The 10000-nt window shown below is 35.9% G+C and overlaps 2 protein-coding genes across 2 annotated transcripts in view; one reads left to right on the top strand and one right to left on the bottom strand.

The window, feature by feature from the left end:
• Positions 1–2775, top strand: part of LOC122257866 (uncharacterized) — a 135503-nt gene extending 132728 nt beyond the window's left edge. Inside the window, exon 11 of the mRNA XM_086552350.1 lies at positions 1–2775. This exon is cut by the window's left edge and continues 647 nt beyond it. The gene's annotated coding sequence lies outside the window, so the exon portion shown is untranslated.
• A 2913-nt stretch (positions 2776–5688) lies between these two features.
• The window catches only part of LOC122257867 (uncharacterized), a 32585-nt gene continuing 28273 nt past the window's right edge, over positions 5689–10000 (bottom strand). Inside the window, exons 8-9 of the mRNA XM_043023382.2 lie at positions 7919–7989; positions 5689–6979 (exon numbers count right to left, since the gene is read on the bottom strand). Of these exons, the coding sequence (XP_042879316.2) occupies positions 5756–6979; positions 7919–7989 (1295 nt within the window). The 3' untranslated portion in view covers positions 5689–5755. The remainder of the gene's footprint in view (positions 6980–7918; positions 7990–10000) is intronic.

The raw sequence follows: 10000 nt of genomic DNA, 5'->3' as shown, positions 1-10000 counted from the left end.
TCTTCTCTGCCGAATGAGTAGATCTCCTCATATTATTATCTTTTTAACTTGTCACCTCGACTTTTACAAAATCCATTCAACATACATTCACACAGTATCAAAACTGATGATCCCCTTAGTGATAGATACATATAACATGTTAACGTTAATTGTAACGTTAAAATAATCTCTCTCTCTCTCTCTCTCTCTCTCTCTCTCTCTCTCTCTCTCTCTCTCTCTCTCTCTCTCTCTCTCTCTCTCTCTCTCTCTCTCTCTCTCTCTCTCTCTCTCTCTCTCTCTCTCTTCCACACACACGCTTCATCCAACCCCCCATTCTATAAACAGACATGTACCAGCATCTTTGCCCTGGTGTCTGTGCCATGAATTCCATCCATATTACATCCTAACACTTCTTCCTATCTCCAACAACCCTCATTCATCACACTTGCCATCTGTCACACGACATGAGTCAAATCTAAGGAAAGTACATCAATACATATTATTATCAACTGCTGTAATTTCTAATTGATGATTTCCCAGTCTTTCCTGGTTATTCCTATTTAAGAGTTTATTATTGGCCTCAACTCAATATTGTTTGTGACTGTAAGGCCTATGCAACAGGGCGGCAGTTTGTTTGCCCTTTTAGACTTATTGAATCTGGGTTTTTAAAAGATATGTCACATTTGTTAAAGCAACTGTTTTATTATTGTGTTATCTTGTGTTTGGAAATAACATTTTATGCATTGTGTGGAGATGCAATGTTGTATATTTCAATATCTCCTCAATGAAGATATTGATATAGTACTGCAAGACATCAAAAAGGATTAAGATGATATTGTTTTATGGTAAAAATATATCTTGATATATTATTTATATATATAAAAATGATACTTTGCAGCAACCTCTACTCTAGGGTTATGAAACACGTTTAAATAGGAATTTCTCTTGTGAAACTCAGCCTTATATTGGCTCTGTGATAGCCTAACATATCTCTTATTAAGCCTTACCAAAGATATACCAAAGATGTATCTTTTTATAACTCAAGTCATAACTTTGTAGATCCTCGTTACCTCTTGACTGTGTTGTTTCAACCTTGGGTCTCCTGTATATTTTGACAGATTATGTTCTTTGTAATGAAAGAATGTAAAGCAAGGAAAATTCAGAGTTAACCAAGGAAAATATAAACCTATTGGGCAATGTGGTTTTATCATGAAGTAAGTCAGCCTCACCATAAAGGAATGAGAACGATATTAATTATTGCGTTTTCATTGGCGGAACAAAGAATAAATAACAAAATAGGAGTGTCTGATGTTGAAATAAAATTTGGAAATATTCGTGACTTTTTTTTTTTGTTAGTTTTTGTACCCATTATTGAATGGGTCTTGAATATGGATGCATTTTTGGGATAATCATAACGCAATAAATATAACTCGTTTACGATTACTAAGGATTTCTGTCGCGGGAATATTCGAAGAGAAAATCAAGATCTGAAGTATTTTGCATAGACGTTGTATGGCTTATTTTAACGTCCTTTTATTTTTACAGCTTGATTAAGACTTTGTTCTTGTTCAGAACATATTCACAAAGGGAATATTTCATGTATTTCAGCAGTCTTCTGGCATATTCTATCCTCTTCTGTATCGTAATTTCAATCAGGTAATTTGATTCCTCTTTGGTTGAATTAAGTATCGACAGAGTGCCCTTTATCCAATGAATATTCATTCTAATACTTCAGTACTTTCTTTGATCTTCGTTTCGAGAATCTAAAGAAGTGCTCAAGGAGATGTCATTAAATATGGAAAAGCAATTGACATTTTTAGATATAATGATAGACTTTAGTAAGGATGTCAGTGACATCACATCTATGTCAAACTTTAGATAGACTGACAGATATAAATTTTATCTTATTACATAGTCTATTTTAGTTACAGATAATTCCAAAAGTGAAGAGAAATGACATTGTGTGCATCTGCAGTTATGTGTTCGGACGGTGGCTTTGGCGAGAGCCTAGTTCACCCGTGTTCACTTGTTGAAATAGCTGGACTAGCCTCGGCATGTGAACAACTAGTCCTATGTGAACAATCTCTGGCGATGATGAGTGGACTATCAAAGTCTTGTCATTTGTATACAAAAGGTTACCGATTGTGATTGTATCCGCATGCATTCAGAACAATCAATGGAGTTACTCTCGCGGGGGGTGACGATCGGCAAATGGCGATTGTGTTCTAGTTAATAAAAAAAATAAAAAAAACATGTGATAAATGAAAAGGTGAATAAATAAATGAGACCCCAGTATAAGATTTTTGTTTCTTTCAAATAGGGGGGTGGGGGTCATTTCCTCTTGTTACAAAACTAGTTATATATTCGTCAAAAGAAATATATGAATATATATGAATATATTTTCTTGGTGTCTCAAGAAGTGATGCCAAAGAATGGTCAACAAGTTTCCACTCCTCAGTCAATCTGATTTCCTTTCAACGAGTCACCAAAATATGAGATTCTAAGAATAATAAGGTGTCAATCGATTGATTATATTATTTTTTTCTTGTTTTTTGGTTATGACAGTTCTTAGGAAAAATAAAGATGAATACTAAATGGTTTACAAGTCCTCTCAATGTATTACCACAAAAACACAAACCTCAACATTTTTTTCTTCTTTCTTTTGTCGTTTCTTTTGTATAGTATAGTTTGTATTTATGTATCTTTAATCCTTTTCGTATGTGTTGTAATGTATGAAATGTCACTGTATATTTATTAAATTTGCCCTGACTGATAAGTAAATAATGTTAAATACAATTTCTTTGTCTTATTTAGCCTTTTTTATTCGCATATATATTTTTTCTTTTCTTTTTTGCTTCTATTCGTATTTGAGACAAATAATTACTTTTAATTGATGGATCATCATATATGCGCAATGACAATATATACAGTAAGTTATGAATGCTAACATCATAATAGCAACAATGATAATAATAATGATAGCAACAATAATGATAATAATGAAGGCAACAATAACAATAATAGCAACATTGATAGTAACAATAGTATACATGATTAATAATAGTAATGGTGAGAGTAACAAGGGGGCGCCTGATATATAAGGCAACAGTAAAATAAGGACTGTGGTGATGGTTATAACCGCTTTTATTGGCATTTTATTAGAAATGATATAAATGATGTTATTGATCAAAAGAATGATAATACCAAGGATAATGGTAGTTATGGTTATATTCGTGATGCAAGGATAAGGAACCTGATGATGGCCCCAATACTGGTCACTATCATAATGGTAATGTGTGTGCGTAAATGTATGCTCACATATTATATATATATATATATATATATATATATATATATATATATATATATATATATATATATATATATATATATATATATATATGTACACACACACACACACACACACACACACACACACACACCAACACATATATATATATATATATATATATATATATTATATATATATATATATATATATATATATATATATATATATATGTGTGTGTATATGTATATATATGCATATACATACATACATGTATATGTATGTGTGTGTGTGTGTGTGTGTGTGTGTGTGTGTGTGTCTGTGTCTGTGTGTGTGTGCACTGGGGACCAGTCAGGAGGGTCTCCGAGCGCACGAGTACCAAATCCAAAATCCTTCTTAAGTAGACATCATTCCATCCCTCATGAAGGAGTTCCTGGTGTAAATCCAGATCGGATCATATGAGGAATAGCTACTTCATAGGGTATACATCTTAGAAAACTCTTCTTACGGAATGTATCACAGAGAATAGATCTTAGGGAATGCATCTTTGGCATAATTCCATCTCTGTCTAATGTCTCCGGGTTGAAGTAGTTTATGACGTCACGACCATAGAGGCTCACGTTGCCACCAATCTATTTTGGGGCAATTTCAAAGGCCTTTATATGCTAATTCTTACTTCGGCTTGTATGATTCACTATATTGTTGGACTAAATCTGCACATTTGTCACCCAAGAAAAAATAAAATAAAATAAAAAGAGAAGGTGGAGGCAAAGAAGGAGGAAAAGACAGAAAAGTGAAGATGAGAAGTAAAGAATAAATGGAAGAAGACGGTGATGATGGTGGCGAAGAAATAGAAGAAGTCAAAAAAGAGGAAGATAATAAGAAGAAAAGGAGGAGAAACAAGAATAATGAGAAGAGAAGAAGGAAAAGAAAAGGTAGGAGATGAGGAATCAAGAAGAGAAGAAATAAAAACAAGATTACAATGATAATTATATAGACAAGCAGTGTCTAAACAGGTATTCGAATTTATTTCATATTTTATAGAGATACATATTCGTCTTTTGGTTGAACATTTCGTGCATTTTCTTTAGTGTTGTCTGTAACAGGAATACTGCAACAAAGATTTACTTCCAAGCTTTTGAATCTTTGCAACTGCAAGAAATAGTTTGTTTTTAAGCCATCGTCAAGACTGACACTTATCATATTTCACTTCTATTGATAATCTTAGTCTTTTTATCAAGGTTAATATTTCAATTCATTAACTATTAAACAAAACATAACTACCGACTCGGCCGACCATCGTCAGCAGACCGAGAGATGACCTTTGACCTCGAGGGTTAAACGTTATCTCTACAGAGAACCTCCATGGTGCATCACACACGGGGAAGTGCAAGGAATACACGCTATTTTTTCCCAAAGAAAGCTTTACTCAAGTCTTGTTCTCTGGGACTTACTTGTAGAAGTCTGAGAAATACACGGCCTACCTCAACTATATCATCGTTTTGATATTTATTGTCAACAATATATTGTTTTTATATTATAATTTTCTTATCATTATCATCACCATGCAAGGCTTACGGCTGCGAGTGTCTCAGGACAAACCAACCAGACTGCCACACAAGAACATTGCAGCCTCTGCACATGGTCTGGTTCGCCATCCTCTTCTCATTCTGCTTGCATATCCTGCACTGCTGGCACTTACAGCCGGAGATTGAAAGATACCATAGATGGGTGCTACTTAAGGATATCAACCCTACAGGTACGAGGAGAGAGTGGTGCCATATGTTTGGGATTTTAAACTAAAAATATATTTCGGTAGTTATAACTATAATTAAAAAGAATAGATGTTAGTAAAAGGAGCTATTACTCTTAGTCCATAGCATAAAACAAAATCAGAGAACAGTCTGATAGGTAAGAAAAGAAAAATTTCTTGCGTGGGCTTGTTTACGTCAAGAGACTTTGGCATCTTTATAAGGTTCAATAATAAGATAAATTTCAGTAAGACATTTATGAACTCTTCTTAGATCTCGACGTTTTTAATCTTTATAATTGAATTATCTTAATTATGTAGAGCCATCATGACATAAGTCTTCCTGTTTTTGTCTTCTCTGTCAAAATATATTACACTATCTAAAGATCCTTCGCCTTGTTTTGTTAAAATAGGCCTGCGTTACAGGCATTTTAGTGGGAACAAAAATCTGTTCTCTAATAATCATGATTGTTATTCATTAATAAATATTATTTTTCTGACGTAACATACTCGAAACGTCTTTTTTAGTACTAGCCTATCCACTGTCTTTTGGTATATTGATATATCATGTAATCTATTTAATATGACTTTCTTATATTTTTTCTAAATAAAAGTAAATGTTTTATACTTCTATCCATATATCTTTTGCAATGGGAATATTGAGATGAAATTTTGTATAGGTAAAAAAATATATTTATATCATAACAAATAATCAGACACTTTACATGGAAATTACATCAACAATAATAATGATTTTCTACATCTTCTCTTTTCTTTAATGCATCCAAATATATAGCCTTTATACTTCTGAGGTGAGGTAAGCTGTGTTCCAGTCTCGAAGGATTCCATTCTTTCTCTATCAAGGTTCGTTCCGTTTCGTAGAGTAATTTGATGATGCTCTTCAATTCTAACGTTGATGGCATGGACGGTACTGGAGTCTCCTGCTGCTCGTCACCGTCTTCTTCTTCTTCTTCTTCTTCTTGAGTATCCTTGGTCAGCTCTTCCCAATGGGACTCTAGGTGACTGCGGATGTTGTCGTCAGTGATATTCAAGAAGTCCTGGCCGGGGATTTTGCCTGCAAGTTCCCGGATTTCTTGAATCTCCCTTGTGTTATTAGGGAGTCCTATACAATTCTGGGCTATGTCGGGCCACACGTATCTCCAGATTTTGTTGAGAAATGGCGTGTTGATGGCTATCCAACTATCTCTGATGACGAAGAGTGCTTCCTTGATGCTGTAGGACAAGCAAAAGTTCTCAACTGGGTTGTCCTCCTCACCTGCGAAAAAGAGCACCTTCTGCAAGAGAGACTTGGTGTAGAGCTGCTGAAACTGGGCGATGGCGCAATGATCCAGAGGCTGTACGGAAGGAGACTTATCGCCGGGCAAGAACATGACCTTGATAGTTGGATGAATTTCATTGACAACTTCGGGATAACCAAAAACACCATCGACTAGTACCAGAGCTTTGTCTTCGAGATTCTTCTGCTTGCAGTAAGCCGAGATTTCTGGAATAGCACAGGTGGCAAACCAGTCTTCAAACAACATGGGTGTTAACAAAGCTCTTTTGTTAAATCTCCAGTGCACCGGCAACATCTGAAATGACGTCACAGCCAGATCCTTTGGCTTGAGAATGCGATAGATCAGTAAAGGCTTCAGCCTGAAGTCTCGTGATGCATTCGCACACAGGAGAAGGGTGAACCTGTCATCCCTATCATTACAGGACTTAGATGAGCCCCCATTCTTACTAATGAAAGTCTGGCCAGGGAGACGTTTCCAAAAGAGGCCAGTCTTGCTTGCACTGAACACCTGATCGGGAGTGTAGTTCCCATCTTCTATGACCTGCTGTATGAGGGCAGCAGCATCCACAGGATCTCTATTGCTGCTCCGGAATCCATTTCCAGGCAGACTCGGTCCCCCATGTGTGGTGGTCATGGGTTCTGCTTCCATGTTGGGAATTTGTTCCTGTTGAAAGGAAATGGGTTACTTAAGATAATGATACAAAAACATACACGAAAATGAAGCATCTCGATTAAATAAAAAAATCAAAATATATTTTCAAATGTGAATAAACAATAGTCTTCTTATTCTAAACTATTCCCTATATAAAGTCTTACTGTCATAGGTATTTTATAAAACTAATTATCATTGACCATTAGTGTGCATTCAGCATCAATTAATGTTAATTGTGCATGGCTGCACATCAGCAATTGATGATTTGGCTTTCCTGACTTCTGAGTTTTGCATGATAAATTGCCCGTCATTGGTGACCTGCAATTTTATTCAATTAAGGCCTAATTTGCTCAGTCTGCAACAGGGGATACTGTGATGGCACATGCAAGCATTGCTGGTGGGCAAAGTATCGATCGACACACATTTCTTAGGTTACACCGCATCATTCTTTTTGTTCTAGACTGTTGGTTTTAAATCTCTGTCCACCCATTTCCCCTTAGGTCACTCTTATGTGAGGTACTGAAACATGCTGCTGAATATCGGCCACATATATTTAGATCGTCTACTGAGCGACTTTCTTGCATCAATTTAGATTGTGACATAAAAATATATATTGGTCTGCACATGTTTTATCTCTCAGGCAATGTTGCGGGACATTTCTGCATTTGACATGGAATAATGTAGATCAATAGTCTGGATGGGACTTAAGCAGAAATCCCGGACACATATTTCTCTATAATCTGAATCTTAATTTAAATACTTTACACTTCGGTAAACATCCACAGCCTATTTCTATTCATCAGCATATCTTAAGATTCAGTCATAATCTCATCTCCTCTATTCTATTGCATTCTTCAATAATTAAAAATAACTAGGCCAAATACTTACATACTAACTCCACTATCTAAAGGTATGGACACTCATATGCCAAGACCGACTGTTATGGCGTACCTCTTTCACCTGCACGCGACTCGATTCAACAGCATCCTCTTTGTGTTCTGGAAGGTAGACTTCCAATGGTTCTGAAAATAATGGGCAATACTTGAGTCTGTATGATATGATGGAGATATAGATAACATACATAAATTTGGCCAAATATATTTGTGTAATAAAAATATAGTTAATCTTTCCAAAAGGGGACCTTTGACCCATTGTCGACAGGAGTACATGTATACATTCACTGTTCAGAGTAGTTTTGCTGTATATTCTATACAGATAGATGGTTCCAGAGGAGCTTCGTCACCAAGGAATCACTTAGTAAGCCTACCTGAAATCACCTGTATAAATCATCCCTTAAATTTCCCTTACTAATTTTGTTATTACCGCTATTATACGATAGTAATGATAATGCTAATATCAACAATACTCGTAATTTTCAAAAAATCAAGGAAGGGTGAGATCACATTCCCATTATCACTGATTTTTTTTCAATGGTCAAAACGAAGCTTCAGGGCATTTGTAGCCCTGCCCACTTGATGACGTCACCTCATTCTCCCCCCACTCATGCGTTTCCCCGGTGAGCGCAGGCACAACAAATATTGCACTACAAACTTCAATAAATTATTCATAATTGCATTCAATTTCTGAATGTAATTATAATTTCTGTTGATTCTCCTTCTTGATGGAGATATCAAAGTTCATTTTCTTTTCTAGTGTCTATTAGTTATTTTGCAATATAGAAAGGCATCTCTCCCTGCTGACCTTGAAATCAGGTCGTAATTTTCAATGAATGTCTACGTAACTGGTCTCATTTTACTCATAAAGAGTGTGTTTTAAACTTTTGATCTTGTTTTCATAGCATAGGTCTCAAAAACTGCATATTTTCATGACCATGAATGTGAACACCTGCTTCGGGCGGTGTTTGAATATGGCGCGTGATGACTCCATGACAGTTGTGATAACAATGACGGGTGACAGAGGTCAGTTGACCAGACACGGGGGTTGAGACTACAGGGTTGTTGTTGCAGTGAGTAGAGTGATGTAGTAGAGTGAGATATAGAGTGAGGACCCAGAGCGTACTTCCTTTGAATGTGGCGTCGGATAAGTGACCACCGAAGCTAGTGGATGAGTCGGCTATGATGAGAACAGGAAGACGAGCCTTGAAATATAGTGTTAACTGACAGATTTGCCCATCCAAATACAATAAGAGACGGGGCAGTGTTGCATCATCAGAACTGCACACTAGCAAGATGAAGAGTGATGCAGGAGTGAAGGCAATTCTGAATAAACTTGATAATCTATTTCTAGAGGATAAGAGGCAAGGGATTTTGTCGCATCCCAGGAACTGTTTAACCGATGGAGAACGAGTGACATGGATTTGTGAAGCTTGGTGTCAGAAGTTGAACGCATATTTTAAGTTCAAGTGACAAGAAATAGAACTTCTAGTCCCTGTTATGCTCTTTGTACTTCCTGTAATTTAAGTGATATATGATATATTACTTCCTGTAATTTAAGTGATATGTACAGTTATTATTAAATTATCGATATTCAGTTATTATTCAATTATTATGCAAGAGCAACAATTGGTAAAGTCAGCAATTTCAGTGTATCTCATGATGGTGTGAAGGCCAGTAGCTACGTCTGCTAGACATGTGAGCGACGTAAAGAGCCAGCCAGTGTTTTTGGGTGAAGAGATAGCAGAGGTCAAATGTGAACATGCATTATTTGCCAGCAGAACAGATCGATGTTGGAGATCAAGGTCATTGGATCGTATTTTTAAAAAGTAAAGATAGGACTGATTCAGAACACACTATGTTGGACTTTTTTTCGATTTTCATCTTGTTTTCATGTTAAGTTAATTTTGCATCATTGTGCACATAAGAAACATTCTTATTATAATTCGTGCTGAGATTTGTCCCCTCTCCAATGGTCAAAATTCACGACCTGAACAAAGGTAGGAAGAGAAGGATGCTATTCTTTCAGCTTTTTGGAGTCGCGATTTTTACTCATTACCCTTTATCTTTTATCTGATTATAACTTATTTGCTGATGTACAAAACACGATTTTTTACTAGAAAAAGTGTTTAAAAATCAT

This window comes from Penaeus japonicus, unplaced genomic scaffold, assembly GCF_977035675.1.
Source record: "Penaeus japonicus unplaced genomic scaffold, GWHDUDI00000001_assembly GWHDUDI00000026, whole genome shotgun sequence".
Taxonomy (NCBI): Eukaryota; Metazoa; Arthropoda; class Malacostraca; order Decapoda; family Penaeidae; genus Penaeus; species Penaeus japonicus.
Note: the sequence above shows the minus strand (reverse complement) of the source record. Positions and strands in the feature narration are given on the sequence as shown.